This window comes from Vidua chalybeata, chromosome 1, assembly GCF_026979565.1.
Source record: "Vidua chalybeata isolate OUT-0048 chromosome 1, bVidCha1 merged haplotype, whole genome shotgun sequence".
Lineage (NCBI taxonomy): Eukaryota > Metazoa > Chordata > Aves > Passeriformes > Viduidae > Vidua > Vidua chalybeata.
In genome coordinates this window covers 7,620,896-7,642,966 of record NC_071530.1, presented here as the reverse complement: position 1 = coordinate 7,642,966, position 22,071 = coordinate 7,620,896, and the positions used below count along the sequence as shown (strand labels likewise).

General features: G+C 41.3%; 1 protein-coding gene across 2 annotated transcripts in view; it reads right to left on the bottom strand.

Annotated features, from left to right (window-relative positions):
* DPP6 (dipeptidyl peptidase like 6) overlaps nucleotides 1-22,071 on the bottom strand; it is a 395,509-nt gene that overhangs the window by 142,045 nt on the left and 231,393 nt on the right. For both annotated transcript variants that reach the window (XM_053944562.1, XM_053944571.1), the window contains exon 3: nucleotides 14,978-15,076. In XM_053944562.1, the coding sequence (XP_053800537.1) occupies nucleotides 14,978-15,076 (99 nt within the window). The remainder of the gene's footprint in view (nucleotides 1-14,977; nucleotides 15,077-22,071) is intronic.

Sequence of the window (22,071 nt, the reverse complement as noted above, 5' to 3'; positions counted from 1 at the left end):
ACAATTGATATTTGCAACAGGATGTAGTACAGTTGTATTCTTTTGGAAAGATACATGAGGATCAGGCAGTGGAGTTTAAAAAAAAAAAATCTTCTGCTTGTTTAGCAGCTCAGCAAATTTTCTGAAGGGCCAGGTGAGCCCCAGAACTGAATTTCAGTTCATAGATCATAATGCAAAAGAAAAGCACAATCAGTCCCCAGTGGAAGCCTATTCAGGTGTCCAGAGAGATGCAATCACAAACCCAGATGGAAATAAAGCTGTTGGGATGATGCATTTAGTACTGTGATCTGTTGTTCTTTCAAGACATTCTGCAGTGCATCTATTTGATATTTACAGCATGTACCCAACAAACAACTGACTCTGAAATTCCCTCCCCACAGCAGAAGCAAAGACTGTTTTGATACTGAGCTGCTTCCCAGAGAGAAAATGCAGGGAAGGTTTCCCAGCCCCTGTCCCCTGGTGCCTGCAGTAGGCTGGGATAACAGAAAGTGGGAGGCAAGGATCACAAATAGGGAAGAGCAGCAAAAGCCCATTTCCCTGCTCACAGCTTCATGGTGCCCTCAATGAGCTGCTCCTCAGGGATAGGCCCTGTAGACTTTGGCATTTGTAATTTTTCACAGCCCCTGCCACCACCCTGCCTCTGCTTCAATGCACCTACCCACACCAGTAACTCCTTTTCCTTCTGCCTTGCTACTTTGCCTGGAAGAAATAAATAAGAATTTCTTAGACTTTGTGATGCTGATACAAGAAGCAACAGGGGACAGAGAACAGCTTGCTTTTAACAACATTGCTACAGCCTTTATTTCCAGGAGACAACTGGAATCCCATTTTTAGCTTTCGGCCATTATGGGTCATTATCCTTTTACTGTTCCCAGCACTTTTTTCCCCACATGCAAGGCTGAAAGAAAAACTTCTTTAAATAGGTGATTTACTGTAATCTAGCTAAATACTGTATAACACATTGAATTGGTATATTAAGTAAGTGCAACAAGATAGAATGTGCTTTATTATGCAAGAAGTGGTTTTAATTGCTCATCATCTCTATGCAGTTGCACTTGGTGCACCAATATAGTGCTTTTACAGTAGTACCAGTAAAATAAAACACAATTATAGCTCAGGAAAATTCCCACATCAACGTGCATCTCTAGCAGCCTTGTAAAGTAGCTTGTCAAAAGCTCCAAGAGATCGAGTCTTGGGAAAACTTAAAACTATAAAAGTCAGCAATGCTGGTCTGTTTCTCTTTTTTATCTAATTCCAACTCTTTCAACATTCAAGTAAAAAAAAAAATAGTTTTACATCCTACATCAAGCCTGAAATACAGGCAGAGCACACCTTTGAAATGTGGGTCCCAAATTTGAAATCAGGTAAAATTCTGCTCCTGCCTCATTTGTGAGGATGAACAAAGAGCCCCAATCTGGGAACTCTGTGCACTCAGATCATGACTCAGTGGCACAGGCATGAAAAGCTGAAATGCATGTGAGAAACTGAGAATTTGTTTCAACTTCTAATTACTCCCTTCCCAACTTCTCTCTGCTTTTAGAACATATGGAGGGAGGGAAATAGAGACACTACAATTAGGCAAAAAATGAATGAGACATTCACTGGTCTAAATCCATTTTTATTCCATCCAGGGCAAACCATCTTGATTACAAAACTGCTGCAAAAGCCTAAGAACAGCAGTGCAGCCTCACACCTCATTGCTTGCTGCCCTCAATTTATCTTTCTAATGCCTGGGGAGAGGAGGGGAGTGCACCACACTGAGATGACTTTGGTGTATTCCAGAGCTGAGAAATCTCCCTCAAAAATTCCCTGCCATCTTATTCTCTTGTTCAGCTGTGCTTGTGCCATGTGCTCTTCAAATCCTAGATGTTGTAGGAGGAGAAGTGCAGAGGACCCCAGGGTTACTGGACAGCTGGAGACAGCAGATTACACTCATCCCTTTGATTCCCTGCTGGAAACATTTCACGTTCAACACAGACCAGAAGCAATTTAACCCCAGACAACTATTTTCTCAGAAAATGGTCCTTAATGCTTTTATCCACACCCTACATATTTTTCACAGTTTCATCATGCAACTGAAAAAAAAAAAAAAAAGTGTAGCCAACAGGTAGAAGGAATCCCAGCTTATCCCAGCTCCATGAAATGACCGAGGTGGGCGCAGAGTCCCAAATACACAATGGCGCAGATTTTACTGGGAATATAAAAATTCCAAGGCTTTTTCCACTGTAGTTTCTAGCTCAGATGAGAGCCCAAGTTACCACTCCTGCTTGGTGGCCCCCAGCTTGCCAGTTCCACACAGGCACGCTTGCTCCAAGCACTCTCTGGTTGTGCCCCAGGCCAGTGCAGCACCACTCACTCAGTGACCTCTCTCTTCTCTGCCAAATGCACCAGGTCTTTTTCTGCCTCATTTGGTTTGGCTTCACACAAAGTGCATAATCCTAAGTGTTGCACCTAAATGTAATAATCCACTTGACACTGAGGAAAAAAAGGAATCCATGAATAAATTTTCATTAAAATGTGACCCCACAGCTCACTTACTTAATTTCTCTGTGCATTCCCTTGCCTCCTTCTCTTTGCTCCTAAACAAATTGCACTAGTTAATGGCCAAGAAAGAACACATAGTGTTTTTTCTTGCTTTTCAATATTATTATCATAGGAAGATTACTTAAATTTCAGTGCAGACTGAGTGAGACTGTTGTATGTTAACAAGCAGATATGTTTTGTGTGCAGCTGTGGGTAAAGTTTTAATTATCTTTGTGTGCAATATTTCACAGTTTCTATTATGTCAGCCTGTCATTTCAGATGTGTCTGGTGAGGTATGATTGTGGTGAAGTCTAACTGTGTGAGGAGCTGTCAGAGTCATGGCCATCACCCTGACCTCAGGATTTGAAAATCAAGGCAGGCGAGAGATGAAATCCAAGACCCCAATACACATTTTGGTCACCAGTGAACGATTTCTGGTTTTGGAGTGGTCACAAGAGGGCATCCTGCTACAGAGCCCATGGAAACACTTTCAACACTTGCAAAGAACCGTTAATAATAATTAGACTCGGTGCTGGGCAGGAGACTGGTGTCCTGAGCAAGACGGCACTGAGGGAAGGAAATGGCACCTGAGTGGGAACAGTCTTCCTGCACCCAGCTGCAAGGGAGCCACTAAAGGACAAACACGTTGCAATTATAGGTAAAATCAGATCATTTTTAAACCAACTGAAGATGGAATGAAAAACATTCATGTCAGCTAAGCAGGGTGGTGAGGCAATAGAAGAGGCTTCCCAGAGAAGCTGTGGATGCCCCATCCCTGGAAGTGCTCAAGGCCAGGTTGGATGGAGCTCTGAGGGACTTGGTTTAGTGAATATGTCCCTGCCCATAGCAGGGGGGTTGGATATGGATGATCTTTCAGTTCCCCTCCAACCCAAACCATTCTATGATTCCATGAGGAGTGAGGAGCTTTACCTTAGCCTGGCACATTGGTTTGGTTTGCCTGCAGTGACTGGGTCAGCTCCTACACAGAGTCCTCACCAAACCCCAGAAAAGATTCCTGAACTCCTTATTTCACTTCTTCTTGCTCCTTTTCCTCTCTCTGCCCATGGAACCAACATCATCCACCTGTTACTGCCTTTGTTCTCTTGGTCTTGAAGCACCAGCAGTTGCTAAGAAGACAACTGTGCTGATTCTGCAGAAGCAAAAGGGCTGATATAAGTGCAATGGGTGAAAAATAGTTACACCAAAAGAAAGACTGCTCTTTCCTTCCAATTCTCATCAACCTTCTGTCCAACAATACCTTCTCAATGGGTTAAGAACTTTCAGCAGATGAGATTAAATCCAATGAGTGTCCTTATTCAATGGAAAGAGTTTGACTTCTTCATATTTTTCTTTATTTTCTATCCTTACATAATTTCTTTATAATTTATGGCAATTCTTTTTATCGTGCAATTCCATGCTTCTGTCATGGTCTTTATCTTTCTCTGGACCATTTCTATTCCCATTACAATCTGTCTTTTTTTGGATGGAGCAACCCAAGCTCACTGCAGTGATCAAGGTGATGATGTCCCTCAAACTGGATAAAAGCAGGCTCTTTTCAGTATTTTTCTCTCCCGAGTGTAGTTCAATATTGTTTCTCCTAAAAAAGTTGATTGCAACAGAAAATTGATTACACTCTCAGTTTCCTGCCCTAGAAGAAGGAAGACAAATATAAACTATGGAATTCTAATAATCCCTCTTCCATTTTCATATTCATAATCTTCTGGCTTGATAGTTTAGCTATATTAGCCATTCTGTGCCAATTAGGAAAAAAAATCAGGAATATTATAATTATTGATGTATATTTTTAAAAATATCTTCCTTTGTGAGGCATTAAAATTAGAAAATACATAAAGAACATGCTTTTGTGTTAAAGGTTAATTTGGTTTGAGGCCATATCTTATACCTGCTGCTGTGTTTGGAATCAGTTTCAAGGCAAAAGTTAACAGCAAATTCTTACAAATGCTGCCTCTGAAACTGACACCTGGAAGAAAGAAAATATGAAACACATGGAATATATATATATGTGCTCTTGGGCATGTTTTAAATAAGTGTTTAATATATTTTTTATATCACAGTTCACAGCCTGCTCTCCCTGGGAAGGAGAACAAGGAAGGAAAAGATACCTCCAAATTATTAATAAGCATCTTGGCTTATGCACGAGTATTCCAAGCAATTTGTCTTGTCAAATGAGTCAGTCCATCAGCTGAGGCAGCAGCAGACAGTGGAAACTGCTGCACACAGCCCAGCATATGTGCATTAACCCCTCTGAGGGGCAATGGGCCAGCCCAGCCCTGCTGGCTCCACTCCCTGCTGGTGCTGCCAGAGGCTGAGCATCCAGAGCCAGCTGCAGGAGCAGGCCTGGGGATGGGCTCCTGTCCACCAGGAAATGGGAAAATTGACTGCTGAGCAGAGAATAAGTGTTTATTAGGTTGGTAACAAATTAGAATATTGGAAAAAATTTCTGGACCCTGTCTGGGCAGAATTGGTGGATTTTAGATGTTTATCCAAGTCTTGATGGTTCTTCTCAGTCTGGCTGAAGGTACCACGTTACTCAGATATTCCCATGGGGAATGCATGGCAAGGCCAAGGCTTCCAGCCAGAGCCTGGAATGGCTTACTCTGCATACATGACCACATGGAACACAACTGAAATACGAGCACAATCTCTCTGAACTGCTGGATTCACCACCAGTCATTGTGGAGTCAATTTTTATAGAGTCAAGTGCATGCCAATATAATAATAATTTATCTAATAGATCCAGACTTTTGCTCATTATGGAGGAAATGCTTTGGAACTGATACTTTTTAAACTTTTCTTGGCTTGAACATTGACATTTTTCCCTGCCTACTTACTAAACTTTGTTTACATTTTTTTCCACCCCTGCCATTCCAAAACTAAAATGCTTTGAAGATGATTACCCAGATTTTGTAAACTCAAACATTGGAAGACTGGTATAAGCCTGCAAAAGAGCCTGATATTTTAAAAACATATTTTCAAATGCAATTAAATGGATTTGTCATGAAACACTTGAAGAACACTTTTAACATTTTTGAGAAGTTAATCCAGACACTTCTGTGCACTCCTGGTGTGTAGTTCCCACCCCATCCTCTCTAAAATTATACATTAGAGGTGGAAAACATTTGTCCAAAGTCCTGATCTAAGGCTGACCAAGAGAAGCAAATAGAAACAAGCTCCCAAGAACCCTTCCTCTTGCAACAGGTCTTAGGTCAGTGAAACTCATTGATGAGAGAAATGCTGGATGCAAGAGGCTCTGGAGGGTGCTTGGGAAGTGTCTTAGAAGAGAAAACTATTTTAGGCAACTAAACAGAAAATATACAAGAGGATCTGAGGATTCTCTGAGATAAAAAGTGGATGAGGTTCAGTGCTCTCTTGCTCATCCTTGTGCACACACATCTTGCCTCCCATGGAAACAGGATTTTGGGCTGGGCAAACCTTTGGTCTCCTGTGCTCTTAATTGAATTTCCTCTGATGTGAGGTTTTAAAGTATAATTACTTTCCCTTGATCAATGATAATTATCTAATTATAAAATTCTTTTAATGAATTATATAAGTCTGGGACTATTTCTTGTAAAAAAAGAAAAAAAAAGTGCTTTTCATACATTGAACAGCTTAATCCAGTCAGGAGATCCAAGCTCACTGGGGACTTTTTCTTAGATAAGTAAATCTTTGCCTGCTAAATTTTCAGTTACAAAGACTTGATATAGAGTTTAATCACCAGAAATACAGTATTTCCTGTCTTCAAATTATTTAATTATGGCATCTCAGCATATATTTATTTAATGTTCATTAAAAGGAACAAGTGGAATACATACTGCTCTAATTAATACTTGATAAGCATTCCGTGTTCAACAAGTATCCCAGAGCAGTGGAGCAAGCTCTGGGAAAGCTACTGAGTCAGGAAAATGTTCTTTTTGCACCAAGCAAAAATCTCCAAGAAGCAATCAAAGTTGGGCAGGGCAGTGTGAAAAACAGAAAATTGCCTTGATTAAAAAAAAAAAAAAAAAAAAAAAGTTTTAAAAAGTAAGCAAATTGCATCCTAGAGAACAAAAGGTTCCCAGGGCTGGACTGTGTCAAACGACAAACATTTCTGGAGATCACTGCTGAAGGTATCAGCAGTGTGTAGCAATTAGGATCAATGGCTTTAACATCAATGGCTTTACAAGAGGCCTGAACACCCCAAAAAGTTCTCCTTTCTCCATCACCCCTTTACAGTCCTCACTTGAATGTGCTTTTTGTTCAGCATATCCTGCAATTATGCACCTCACTTGTTCCATCTGTGCTTTCCTGGGTGCTTATCTCTTAAGTGCCTCTTTCCTAAAATGTTTCCATCCTTAAATCAGCCTGACTGTCGGGAACACCTTCAGCAAGTTCATGCAAACCCTCTTTCTTGACCTTCTTTTCCTACAGATCAAAACTGAGTCTCCTTTCTATCTACCCACATCTTCTAAGCAGTGCTGGATCCAAGCAAAATAAAATTTCTTACTCTCTCCAAAAGCAATCCTCCTCATGGTGAAACACTGCCAAGCTCCTGGGAAGGGAGACCATCACCCTCTGCTGTGCCCAGCTTGCTCCATCACCCAGGAGTAGAGCACAGCTCCTGTTTCTCTCCCTCCTCTTGCCTGGGTTACATTCCTCTGAAGAGTCAAAGAGAAAAACCCAGCAACTTTATTTTAGTACAAATTCAGCCAGCAGGAATGCAATTCTGGCCATCCTTTTTAAGGCTTACCACGGACAATTTTTGTCCCTGCAGTGTCCCCTTCCCCGAGGGCTGGGGACAGCTGGGAGCTCACCCTTACCTGGTTCACAGGTGTCAGCTGGGGAAGAGCATCTCTTGGTGTCACACCCTTCTTGTAGCTATTCACATGGATTTTATAACTAACACCCACTGAGAGAACAGCTAATCCCTCTCTCAGTTAAACTCTTGGAAAACCAGTGCCTTTCCTTCGGCTCTGAGAGCAGCAGGGTTTTGATTTCAAGGCACTTTGAACAGGATGAAAAAAAACTGATCCTTTTCCTGACTGGATTTAAACTGTTCAGCACACAGGCAGGACTGTGCATGTGGTTCTGTGCCTGTGGTTCAGAAACACCTCTGCTGTGAGCCACGGTCTTCAAAGTCCCCCACAGATGCTACCTCTCCCTGCGGCAGCGTTCCCACTTCCATCCCTGCTGTTCTCCTTTATTTATTTATTTATTTTTAATCAAAAGGCTCCCCACTGTGAATCCAGTGTCGTTGCAGTATGTCTGCCTGGCTGGCAGGTAAAAGGACCCAGCACTGAATTTATCAGCTTTGCATTCAATACCAGGAAATGAGCCTAGAAACGTTGCAGTGCACCTTAGAGCAACACGCAGCTGATGGGAAGGAGCAAAGGGGACAGCTTCTACATAATTCCCAGGGATTTCTACCTCTAATCTACAAACAAATTTAACACACAAAAGGGTCCAAATTGTTCTAGTTTTCACACACCTTTTACAACTTCAAATTACTCCCTGAAGTTGCTTCTTGCTGGCAGACAGTCTCAACAGGAGGCATTGCCTTGCTTCTGAGCTACTTTGAGGGAAAAGCACTAATTTTAGTGGAGTAGGGCTTGAAATGGAAATGGAGAATCTGTTTTTGTTAATGGCTATAGAAAGTCTAGGAAAGCCTGCTGGTTCAACATGTGACAGTGGCATGTTGGCTGTTAGGGGGAAGTCTATTTTTCCTCTTTTGTTTAAAAAAAAAATTGGTGGGAACAGAATTAGACAGTTATGGGCAGTAGGAATTAACAGAACCTAGACAAGAAGAAACAAAGTCCAAGGAATTCTCCTGCCTCTTCCAGTCACCTTTGATTCACTAATTGTTCTCTTTGATACTGCCATAGCGACTGAATGTATTTTCCAGCTCTTCATCATAGGCCATTAAGCCACTTCTCAGCAGTACTGACTTCCAGACTCATTTTCACTCTTCACACAACTCCAGCTCCTGCTCTACCTGGGACAACCCCAAGATCCTTCCTGCTTGCCTGGGCTTCTCCCCTGAGTGACTGTGCAGTATCACATTGTCCATACCCTCCTCATCACTCATTCCTTGCCTCTCAGTTCTCGCAGGAGACCAGCCCTGTCCCTGACTCCTCACTCACCTTGGCAAGATGCAGAGATGTAACACATAGAAAGCTATGGCACTGAATGCCTGAGGCCACTTTTTAATGCATGTGGGTTTTTGGATGTTCTCTAACTACAGCCATATGTTGATACCTCAGCAGGACTTTTGACTCAGAGGCTCAACAGCACCCATGATAAGCAGGGGAATGATTACAGCTCAGCAGGCTTTGGAGAAATTAGGTTACTTATGAAGGTTTCTAAATATAAGGTTAGGCTCTTATGGAAATCTTGGCTTCCTCAAGACATCAAACAACTCAAAAACAGGACACACAAAACCCCTATTTGACCATTACTCTGTTACTTCTGCTTTTCCACAGTGCGATATTTTTCCCAAACATGACTTTATGCAACACATTTTTCCTTCTAAATTCAGAAGTTGCTGTAAACACCAAAGAATTATTTTCTCAGTCCAAAACCAGCACAGGTGTCCCACCAGCACTCCAGCACTGCAGGGAAGAGTTCACTGAGGCACTGCACCACACTCCTTGGCACCACACTCCTCCCCAGCTTGCTCCTGCAAACTGTATTAATTTTTGAAAGAGCCAAATTGATTTCCCATTTCATTCTCTCTAACAGTAATGAACAAAACAGCTACATGGCATGAATGCTGTCCCCCATGGCCTATTATAGTCTCTTAAAAATCCATTAATTCCCAAGTTTCCTGTCTAGTGAACAGGTTACTGTCACTGCTGAACTTAGGCAGCTGCCCAGAAGCTGAAAGGCAGGAGTAGGACAAATTCTCTCCAGTGCTCTCAGATCACAGAGCCACAGAAATCTCTGAAGAAGATGATCCAGGATGAGATCTAAAGCCAAAATTTTGGTTCAAATGGTTTGACATATTCCTCACTTGTCCCTCAATGTGACAGTCATGAGGGAGCAAGATCTCTTACCTAATCAGCTTTGGCAACACAGGATGTCACTTCATGAAGGCATTTAGAGTAAGAATAGTGATCAACCAGCTCTGAAGTGCATGGACACTTCCACTGGCACCAACATTACCCAAAAGTTAATTTAACAAATATCCACATTTTTATGAACCATACCAGGGTTTCTGAAGGCCATCCCCAGCAAAACCATGCTATGTTAGACAAGTAGAACCTTCTTAGTCCTTCCCCTGTATTTTCTTCTGGCCCACACAGCATTTTCCTTTAGTGAGGGTGTCTTTACTCTCAGCATGAGGTCATCCTTATAGGCTGTGGGGTTCTTTGTAATGGGGCCTGGAGGTTCACTAAACCTTAGACACCACAAACCAATGTGCTGCGCACCAGGTATCTTTTTCTGTGTTTCAGAAAGTATTTCAAAAACATTTCAAAAGCCAAAATACTCATAAAAATACTTCAGAAAGAAGCTGCCATGAGCTTGGATATGAGGTTTGAACTGAGACTGGAGAAAATTTTCTTTGAACCATTAAGACCAATAAACCCATTCATTTCAGTCTTTTTAACACACATTTAGAACCCATTGAAATGAATGAGCTAATATTTCTAATTAAAAAGGTGGGCAAATATTCTGATAGAGTAACCCAGTTTTTTTATGCCTTCATCAGATTTACACTAACAAAACCACTTGTGAGCATTTTCTACCTTAAATTCATTTAACATAAGACAGGAACTGGGATTGCATTGGGGCTCAAGGATGCCCTGCACAGGAAACTCCTTCCTAACACAGATCCCAAATGTGCCCAAGGAAGGCAACTTTGTCCCTTGGATGCCAAACAGAAAGATGAGTTTTCCTTTCCTGTTGACAGCCCAACCTTGCCAAGAGAAATGCTCCTGCTGCCTTACAGTTTGGATGGTCACTTGCAAGCTGAGAATTGCTCTCCGACAAAAGGTTGTAGGGATGTGGGAATTGGCCTCTTCTCCTAAGTAACAGGTGATAGGACCAGAGGAAATTACTTTGAGTCGTGCCAGATTTAGACTGCACATTAGGAAAAATTTCTTCACTGGTCAAACACTGGAACTGGCTGCTCAGGGAAGTGGTGGAATCACCATCCTTGGAAGCGCTCAAAACCCGTGTCAAGGTGGAGCTTAGGGACCTGGTTTAGTGGTGGACTTGGCAGTGCTGGACTCAGAGGTCTTTTCCAAACTTCATGATTCCATGAACCTTTTGGTCCCATGGAGAAGCAGCCCAGAGAAACTTGTACTCCAGTCAACCATGCTGTAGCTTCTAAGAGGGCAATTTAAGTCTAAAGAGCTGTCAAAGCAGCACCTTAGCACAAACCTTTTTCATAATGAAAAATATTAGCACTTACAAAGTTCTTAATATCTATGCAAAGCAACCTATAAATAATTCATTTACTCCACACGAATCTGGATCATTTGAAATGCATCAGTGCTTTTATCAATAGAGTGCAATGGATTTACACTGCAGAGAAGAGACTTGAGGGCATTTGGGCTATCTTAGTATTCTTGATCTGAGCATTATTACTAAAGGTAAACTGAAATAAATTACCTCAGTCACTACACTGTTTTTTTCAGCATGGTAAATAAAACCTATTAGTTCTAGGTCATTAAATTCAATATTAGGTTTTAAAAGAGCCCAGAAATTCTATGATATTATTAGAGAAACATATGTGCTTCAGTATTACAGATAAAAGAATTGCTTCATTATATTTAGATATTAGTTATTAGTGCATTTTTCAAAGGGACTTTTGAGATAAAAGCCCAGCTGCCATTCTCAGAGGCAAGCTGGGCACACCATGGTCCTGGCTCTCACTGAGTGGCAGGTTTCCAAATAACTGAGACATTTCTGAAAATGTCATTTGAAGCCTCTTGCTAATTTACTCGTTATTCCTCTTCTCATAAGAATAAATATTATATTTTCAATATTACAGGTGAAGTGAGTGGGCAGGGACCTTAGAGAGAAGGGCTTGATTTTCACATTTTTAAGTTCCTGTGACCCTAAACATGTCCTTTGCTGTCCTGTACCTCAGTGCTCCTCCCTGCTTGAGCTCTTCATTTATATTGTACTCTTCATTTTACCCTTTATCCTGCCCATTTGGCTACAATCACTCTGCAAGGATTGCCTTCCCAGGTCTGGCCAGTGTCTAGCCCGAGGAAAATATTCTCCTAATTAAAACCTCTGGTCACTTACCTACAGCATCCTGACAAAAGCCACTGCTAGATACAGTGTCTTGCAAGATGCCTACAGCAAGGCTGGAAAAACATCCTCTAAAGAGTAAGGACTGACACGTTGCATCCAATCCATTGCAATAACCTCTGTCAGGATATTAAAGGCTGCTCTGATGTTTTTCTAACTAAAACAGCATCCAAGTACTTTCAAAGTGGGAAAAATCTATTTGCCATTTAAGTACAAAGACAGAAGATTAGCATCAGTCTCCACAAGTGGCAGTTCAGTCTCCACTGCTTTCTTTTACATGATGCTCCCTCCCCATGAGGAAGGAGTGCTCCCAGGATGTGGGGGTCAGACTCACAGCTGGCAGGAATCACTGCAGCTCAAAAGGGCCACAAAACCAGAATGCATGACTCAACTGCCTTCTCAGGTCAGGTCTAAATAATGACTATGAATTATTGTTTCTAGAAGAAATCAGATGACCGAGCTGCTCTTCAGCACAAAATGACAACAAATTTCTTTATCCTGTTTTCTGCCAAACATTACAAGAACTTTGCACCATCACATTGAGCCTTTCAGAAACCTGAGCTAAACTGCTGTGTGAGAGAAATTACAGGAAAAGCCCAATAATTGTGAAGCCTAATTACAAGGTAATGTGGTGCTCATGAGCAGAACTGCTAAACAATTAGGGACTAGACTAACGAGTAGGCCACCTGTCAGCTGGGAAAGGTCTGAAGAAAGGCTGGCACAGGACACTCCTGACAAGCTTTGGAGGGGGATGTGAAAACAAGGAAATGTTCAAATACTAGATTTAAGATACACAGTATGAAAAGAGCTGCTGATTGGAGCTCACATGCTTGTTAAGTATATGGAGAATACAATTGTAGCTGTACAGGAAAGGGAAGTTCAGCGCAGAGTGTGAGACGTGGAGTGATGAGAACAGTGCAGGAGGTGTGGGATGAATGGGGCTGGAACACACAGAGCTCAGATTGTTTCCACTTGGACTGATGGAAAGGGGGGTGCCAATTAATCAACAGCAGAACCCCAAACTTCCTGTACTTCACTGCTTTACACCTACTATAGTGTAACATATATGCTATGCTGTCCTAAAAAACAAAACCTTCACAGTAAATTCAACATTTACTCACACTACAGGGAAAACTTAACCAATAGCAGTCACTGGAAGTGGATCTAGAAATAAACTCTAGAGCAGTCAATGCTAGTCACAGAATCATAGAATCACAGAATGGCCTGGGTTAGAAGAGATCTAAAGATCATCCAGTTTCAATCCCCTGCCACGGGCAGGGACACCTTCCACTATCCCATTTGACAGATGCTAATTAAACAAAGTATTCTTTTCTCTCCCTAAACCAGTGGATAAAAATGCAAACTGAAATTTGAAATTACAGTGGCATCACAAAAATTGTAAAACGTTCCAATTTACAACTTTGTGCAAGTAAATTTAATTGTAAGTCCATTAAAAAAAAATGCAAATATATTCACAAATGAGCCAGAAGTTGTGATTGGAAGCTGAGACAAAGCCTGTAATCTTTACACTGAAAGTGTATTTATGTCAGCTTTGAGACTGGTTCTTTTCTTTTTTCCCGGGTTCTTTAAAATCAATAGAATAGAATGACACAAAGCTATTGATTAGAAATATATTATTTTTCCACATGTCCATTGAGAATCAAGAAAATACTAAAACATGAGCTCAACGCATCAGTTTTGTGGAACTTTCTGTATGAACTGCAGCGCAGCTAATATTTCCATTACCACCATTGTCACTGTTGAGGCAGGGATGGGAGTGATGAGACTCCACGTTCAGAAGGCAAAGAATGAGCATTTATTCAAAGTACGTCTCTCTTTTATAGAGAACATCATGAAGACTAATTCCATTGGTCTTAAAGTAAAAACATTCCACCTGATTGGTACACTGGACTTAGGTCAGTGTAGCAGAACATATCTATAAGCAATATGAACAGAAAACAAGATTGTTTACATTCCTCCTGGACTTTTTCCCAAGCTTAGCCTGGCAGAAATCTTTCTCTTTCTCTCTAACTGAACTGAGAATATCCACACAACATTCCCAGAAAGTGGTTGTTGGGAGCACCATTCCCATGGAGAACACAGCCTGGAAAAGAGCTCCTGCACTCTGGCAGGTGTGTTTGTGAAGCTGTTTATTGTCTGCAACAGCTTTCCCCTCTGCTTGAGTGGGTGGCCGAACCTGCAGCTGGGGAATGTGTTAATTCAGCACTACCCTTTAACACTCTCTCTTTTCATTACAAGTATTAAAATTGTTCCCAATGGGTACAGCAGATGAGGAAAGCTAAACAGAGGAAGGACTCGATCCAGTTTCCCATTAAATTCAAAAGAAAAGCTAATAACTTCTGTGATAGTAAGAGCTGGACTAGAATTCACATGAGCAGCACACCACAAATCATTTTATTCTCAACTTGTTATTCTCAACAAGTTGTATCATATCATGTTATTCTCAACATTTTATTCTCAAAGCTTGTTCTGACTGCAGCAATTTCTGGTGAGAGCTGGAATCTACATGCCCCAAAGTAGCTCCACTCCAGCAAATTCAACATGCATTAATTCAAGTATTATTTGGTTTTCCCCTGACTGGAAAATGTAAGGCAGCAGAGGATAAAAAGAGCACATGGCTTGTGTGCAAGCCCCTGCCCAGCTGCTGCTGGAGCACTGTTTGCCTGTTGTTTAGCATTTCTTCACCTCTCTGCCAGGAAGAAAAACAGATTTGATGAGAGAATATAAACCTCCAGTTTTGTTTATGGTAAAATAACAACTGATGATGCTCCAACCACTACTTCCAACCACGTGTTACATCACTTACTAAGTTTTGGATGCTCTTGGAGAAAAAGGCTGTAGTTTTTCATGCCTATCTATGAGCTCACTGGGCAGCCCTAGATAAAAAGTTAGAACAGCAGTGTTTGCATGCTTAACAGAGGGAAAACTGGAATAGGAGTTTGAAGATTGAAAAGAGGAATTTGAGGGCATGATTCTTGGCAAACAGCTCTCACTGCTGGAGCTAGGAGCTGGACAAGATGATCTCCAGAGGTCCCTTCCAACCCCAACCCCTTGATCCTGTAATTTCAGGAGCAACATAAAGAAGTGGAGGAATTAAGAAAGACATGAAAAAAAAACCCAATGTCCAGGGAGCAAGGAAGCAAAGCAAAGATACTATAAAGTGCTCAAAACTCACCATTTATCCATTTAGCCTCTGGGTCATGAATCTTAAAATCATCACTGAAGAGATCTTCCACTGTTATCTTCTTCTTCTGAGACAAGCTGTTATCTTCGACTGTAAAACATTCAAAAATAAACTACCATTAATTCAGCTTTGAAATGTATCTGAAAGCACAGAAACTGTGAACAGTGACATGTCATAGCTCATTTGGAAACAGTCCACATTCAGCTTTGTGTCACACACAAATCCCTTCCCACTGTCAGTGTTATTAAAGGAGCACCTAATGGCTCATTAACAGAACCCTCCTTGCTATATATGCCTGGTCTTAACAGCTACAAAAAGACCATGAAATGGTCCAAACCACACATTTTCAGACATAACATGATCAAAAAAGAATCTATGTCATGCAAACACACCTATAGGTGTCATAGTGATATATATTGCTTACTATTTGACAGCTAAATCCCAAATAGTTCTGAAATTATGAGCTACATTTTAAAAAGTATTTAAAATGGCCCATTTTTTACAGCTTATATTTTTATTTCCTTAAAAATTTTAGCATAAAACCATAGTTGGAAAAATGTTTAAACTTATAAGGGCTCATACAGAGTACTTCAGGAATTCACAAAAGACATTCCATGGGAATCAGACATTTGGTTGCAGAAATATTTTTGAAAAGTCTATGAGACATAACCCTTAATCCTTAGGTGTTGCAGAGCTGGCCCATAATAATTTTAATTTTTAGTGAAAGGATATACAGTTTCATTTGTAAACATGGCAATATCAAAGCTGAAAGTCTTAGAGAAAAACGAACAAATTTGAAAACCCAACAATTTTGATTAATACATTCCCTCTTTCCTTTTCTCCCATCAACTGTAATATTTTTTGTTTTGACAAGCAGTCACTCTCTATGAATAATTTGTTGTCAACATTCAATTTTTGGCTGAAATAATATTTTCATAGAAACTTTTCAGTCAGCTTTAAATACATTTGCTCTTTTAAAGAAAAGAGAAGGCCACATTCTGAGTATTTCCACAACAGGAATGTGTTTCAGCATCTTTCCTCATGACAGTATCCTCATGCCTGAGGTTTATTGGCAACCTTAGATATCTTTAATATTGTTTAGTGCTAAACTTACACTGAACACTTATGATTAGAAAAGTGGAATTTGACCCTGAAGGCACTTATTTGTGGGGAAAAAAAAGTCATTGTTGTACTAAATTGAAGCCCCTGAGCTACCTGAGATGACAGAAAAATACCTGTGAACGGTGTTTTGTTCCACTAAAAGGTGTTTCAGAACAAATTTTCACTTTTACTAAATTAAATTATATTCTTCAATGTTCCTATTTTTCCCTAGTCTGGCTGAGACTTCAACCACACTGTTCACTGCAGCTTCCAAATTCCAGAACCCATTCATACCAGTCCTCAGCCAAATCCCTCTGTGTGACAGCGTTATGCCAAGTTATTCCGCATAACTTTATCGATTAAAATGGAAAATATAGGTGACAAGGACCCCAGGAAATCGTTCCAATTAATTCCACTGTGGTGCAAGTCCCCAGAACTGGATACCCAGGGAGGTGTGGTGGGGCAGGAGCCCAAACACAGCTCTAGGTTTGTGCCTGTTCCAGGAGATGCTTCCCAAATGCCCTCTGGAGGAGCACAGGCACCTCCTTCCCCCCATGAGGGCAGAAGGACAGGCACAATCAAACCTCTGTGCTGGAGATTTGGGAAGAAACAGGGTGGGAAGCCCTTCCCATTCTTCCTTTTTGTGCAGGATGGGGACAGCCAGTCTGGGAGCTGCACCATCTCTGTTCCTCCACAGCATTCAGCTCCTTGTGAGGGACAGCAGGAAGAGAGAGGCAGCACCTGGACTTTGCACACTTTGGAGCCTCTCTGAGGGATGAGGTGGGATTCCCTTCCTGTCCCCTGCCTTGGGCTGTAAGAGCTGCAAGAGGTCCTCTGCTGGACCATGGACTACATTCATCTCAGCCACAGAGCTGGGGAGAACACAAACAAACTAAATAATAAATCCATCAATGAATTTCAGTAATAGAAAAAAAAAAAGAGGTTTACTGGCCTCTCTTCTAACAGACGGGTAGGTCAGAGGGCTTATTAAGAGCAAGAACATCTGCTCCATTCCTCTGGCCCTAATGGAAACATTTATGGAGGAAGAAATGCAATTGTGGGATCTCAAGCAACCCACTCTGTCCTGAGCAGCGGATTCTAAGTGCTCCTCAACCAGCTGGTGGACAGGTTGTGCTGTCCACACCCAACTGCAGGGACCTGGAGGCCTCTTTGGGCTTATGGAAGGACAGGACTAAGCATGTGCCAGGGTTTTTGTTTTACATTCACCTCCCCCGGCCCAGCAGATCCAGATGGCAGCATGGCAACCACGCAATGGCACAGGGACCTGAGATCTGAGTGCCAAGTCACAAACCCAGCAGCCAAATTCCACAGCTACGTGCTGAGAGAACCAAGCAGAAACCGTATTGGTTTGGATTCAGTGTCAGAGGCATGGCAGAACCCTGTGTTTGGGTTCATCTGCCTGCTCTTCATCCTTGCAGTCAAACAAACAAGGATGAAATTCTTCATCCTTGCACCCAAACAAGCCTGGGCTGGACTGACATCCCACAGCTCTCCAGAACAAAGATCCTCCACCAATCCAGAAAACTCCAACAGAAAGGAGCAAGGAGCTCACCTCACTGCCTGTTTTGCTTCTTCTCTTTCAAGCTTTTTCTCAACTCCAGCTATGCTCAGAGGCTGTTTGATAGGTGAGAAGGCTGCAGCCACCTTTGGGTGCCCACCTTTCTTTCCAGCTCCGGTGCTCAGGCACAGGCTGGTGCCAGATGCTCTCCTCACACACCTCCTGGCCTGTTGTGCATTGCATGAGAGGGACAGTGCCTCCATCTCTCTGTGGCCAGCACAGCAGGAGCTCCATCCCCACCTCAGTATACCTGCTTGATCCCTGGGCAGACCCAACCCTCTTTTCCCCCAGATAACCTCTCTGTACCTGAAAGGTGGTGGCCAGAAAAGGCAAAGCTTTCTCCCTTCTGTAAAATCCCACCTGTTTGTAATGGTGTAAAATACACATTTATATATAACTATAGTTAACAAATTGTTCTCCTGCACAGCTGGTCAAAGGATAGTGCCTTGCTCTGAGTATCACAAGAGCTACAAAGTTTTCTAGGCAATGCCTTTAACTGTCAGACAGCATGCTGTGAATTAATGCTATGCAATGACTAGCTCAGTAACACTTCTGAGAAATAGTTCTTATGGATTTCTCAAAAATTTTAATATGGATTAGGGTGTACTTTCTTTTTTTTTCAACTAAAAGGTCAGATTTGAAAGGAGCAAATATGATGTATATCTCCAGAAAGCTTTAAATATCAGGAACAGATGTATGAGAAATCAGCCTCTTCTAAGCACAATGTCTAATGGAATTTGGAAAGGCCTTATTTTACTCAAAATTTCTCTTTTCAGCTTTGCTCTATGTGTGTGTGCATGGGCAGACTTCTGGAAAGTTCTGCATGTCTTTATATAAATACACAAACAATGGAATGGGACCTGCACAGGTGCCAGGTAGGAAAGCCTCAGGACAGCACTGTGGTAATTTGTATAAATAGTTTAACATTTTTCAAAGGTGGGTGAAGTGGCAGGACTCACACACCATGAAACTGGAGAAGCTCAGCATAGGCAATGGTGTCCTATAGTGTAATTAAATGTAAACTTCCACCAATTACTTCTTTTGAGAATGCTGCTCTAGAACATCAATGGATACACAAATCATATAAATGCTGAGATGTTTTTAGGATTTTATAAAATAAGACATAAGCATTAGCTAGTAATAGAACACTGCCACTGAAATTACAGTATCTGCTGAATGCAAAGTCCACTGCTCCCAGTTTTTGTGCTAATCTTGGAGCAGGGTGAGTGACCTGCCCTTGAGAAACCCAAATCAGTAGGGATTTCAGCGCTTCTGAATCCAGAGTTAAAACCTTTAAAGGTTTGGGTTGATTTGAAAAATAATCTGAAAGAGACATACAAATCCTCATTTCCCCAATTATTAAATACCTTAATCATTATCTGCCCTGCTAAGCAAGTCTTCCCCACTTCCTGTTCTTGACTTTGCAGGAGATACCTGAGAGATTACCCAAGCTCTCCCAGTATTTGACCAAGTTATGGGTCCAGGTAACCACTTTTCTTTGTCTGAGCATGGACTATATGCCTGCATGCTGCACTCTACCCCAAATATGTCCAAAATTACTCTGGAATTAGGCAATGATATCAGCACTAGTTTTAAAGCATCTCTGTATTTCATGCCTTGCTACTGCACTGCAAAACAGGCCTTCAAACCAGCACCAAAATGCTGAGAGAAAAATGGTTTCCCAGACAGGAAGAGGACTGAGATAGACAGGGAAAAGGAGGTAGATAGTAGATACAGAGGTAAAATGCAAAAGGTTATTTGTACTGGTGTGACAGCATCAGGCTGGACTCCAACATTATCCTTGGGAGGAAGAATTAAAAACATTTGAATATCCTCAGATACTTTGCCCAAGCCATGCCAGCCTGCATCATCCCCTTTGAGGTTTTGCAGTGAAGAGGGGCTTTTGTTTGGTTGTTTTGTTTATTTCCTGATGTCACTCATACTTGGCAGCTGCCCCTGAACATCCACAAAACTGCTCCACCTCTTTCCTTCACTGTGCTCCTGCCTCTTCCTCACCTCTTGTTCACATATCCATCACTTAATTTTCAGTTTGACTACCAAAAGATAATAATTTCTTCTTCCAGAGAACTATTTTATGGCAGAGAAGTGCAGACTCTGCCTCTCCTTTTGGACAGGCTCCTCCACCTTACCCACTCCTACCTTGTTGGGACATGCTATGCCCAGTTGGGATTAGCAATGTGATAATTTTACATTTGTCAAACCAGTCTCAGAGTCCCACTTAGCCCATGAAATGAGACTCCCCTTCCCTTCTGTCATTGCCCAGCCTCGTAACAGGCTCCAGGGCCAGTGGCTTAGAAGAAGGCTGAACTCAGCTGCTGCCAAGCCACAGCAGCAACTTAAGCTCTGTAATTTACCCTTGGCATAGTCTCACCATGAAGCACTTTGGGTCCATAATAAAAATGGGAGCTCAGAGTTTTTGTATGTGCATATAAGACACAATTCTGAAACATCAACAGGGAAAAAAAAAAAAAAAAAAAAAAAAAAACCCAAGCCCAGCTTACCAGCAGATCAGATAATTAGAAATCTCAAAAAACATGAGTAGAAATTTCAGTATAGAAAATGACTTTGCTTATTCCTAAGTTTTAAGCACAGAGACCCTCTCAATATTATTATCTGGAGGTGTTGCTGGGTACATAATAAAAACTGTGTGATTTGTATATGTGCATGTGTGTGCACACACACCCCAAAGGGAGAATGTCTTTGTGCATACATATAAAATACATATATTAAAAAATACACTTCTGAGTTGTATTTATAACTGAATATGAGTATTTCAAGAAGGAGAAGGAGAAGAAGAAGAAGAAAAGAAGAAGAAGAAGAAGAAGAAGAAGAAGAAGAAGAAGAAGAAGAAGAAGAAGAAGAAGAAGAAGAAGAAGAAGAAGAAGAAGAAGAAGAAGAAGAAGAAGAAGAAGAAGAAGGAGGAGAAGAAAAGGAGAAGAAGGAGAAGAAGAAGGAGAAGAAGAAGGAGGCCCCTGGAAACTACAGGCCTGTTAATGACATTTCAGTGCCTGGAAAAGTTATGGAAAAGATTATTCTGGGAGGCATTGAAAAAAAACTACAAGAGAATTCAGTCTTTGGTCACAGCCAGCAAAGCTTCATGAGGGCAGAGTCCTGCTTATCAAACCTGATTTTATATAATGACCACACTGTTGATCAAGGGAAGCCAGTGGATTTAAGGATTTTGGATTTTGATGGAAGTGGCACCCATGGTCCCATCCAGGCAGTGCTTTAGCTTCAAGAGAACATGTTGAGGCTCACAGGTATGGACTTTGTAATCGAGGCTTTCCTGTACGTCTTTGGAAACTCTGTGCTTCTGTAAAACTGCAGGCAACATTTGCATACCTAACAAATTGTGCCTGATGTGAGTGTAGTCCACACACCATGCCCCAAAACATCTCAGAGATGAACAGCATTGTCCAAAGAGGTTGAATCTGAACACCAGCAAAATTAATTTAATAAATGATCTTTAATGAAGTTTTACCTTAATTAATTTAATTACATAATTATTCTGGTATGACCACATGGAACTTAAATTTGCATTGAAAACTTCAGGATAACATGAAACAAACTGAATATGTCATGACAAGAAAAAAACTGAAAAAATAATGTACTGATTGCTTCACTCATTTTCACATTAACTCAATGCACTCCTGTATTTCTTGGTTTGTCCCTGTCTCCAGTTCCTTGCACAGCAGGACTGTGGGGTAAGAATTTTGTCAGGGAAGATGGCCTAGACCTGCTGGACTGCATGTATTTTGCATGCAATGAGCTGGAAATCTTTGCCCCACAACTTCTGTCTCATTTTTCCACTTCACTACTCTGTGCTCTTCCATGTCCTGAGGTTTTATTTCTCTCTTGCCTCCATTCTGCTCCTCAGCTCTGTGCTCTCTCTCCTGTTGCTCCCTAGATTCTACCACTCACATGTACTCATCCAAGAAGGAGTCCCTGTTCTTCTCCTCTACATCCCTAAGCAAGGGACCTTTGCCTTCCCCTGTGTTTTGTAGCTCCTCACCCTTTCTGACACTGAATTCTTTTTCCTATGTCTTGTCTCTCATTTTGTTTGTCTTTTCATATTCAGTTCACAATCTTGTCAGTGCTGCAAAAGCACTTTATTTCTACTGCCTAAGTAGGCATGGAAATTTTCAGCGCTGTATAAATGCATAATAATCAATAATCATAATGACACATTATACATTAAAATTCAAGCCTACAACCTCAGCAGCTACTGTAAGAGAAGTAATTTACAGAGGTTACATGCACAGAACTTTGCTGAAACTTGGTAAGGGGATTAACTAAAAGAATTCCTTATTGGGAAGTTACTAATTATTTGCTGTGGATAAGTACAATCTGGTATATCATTATCTGAAATTGCTTTGTAAACACT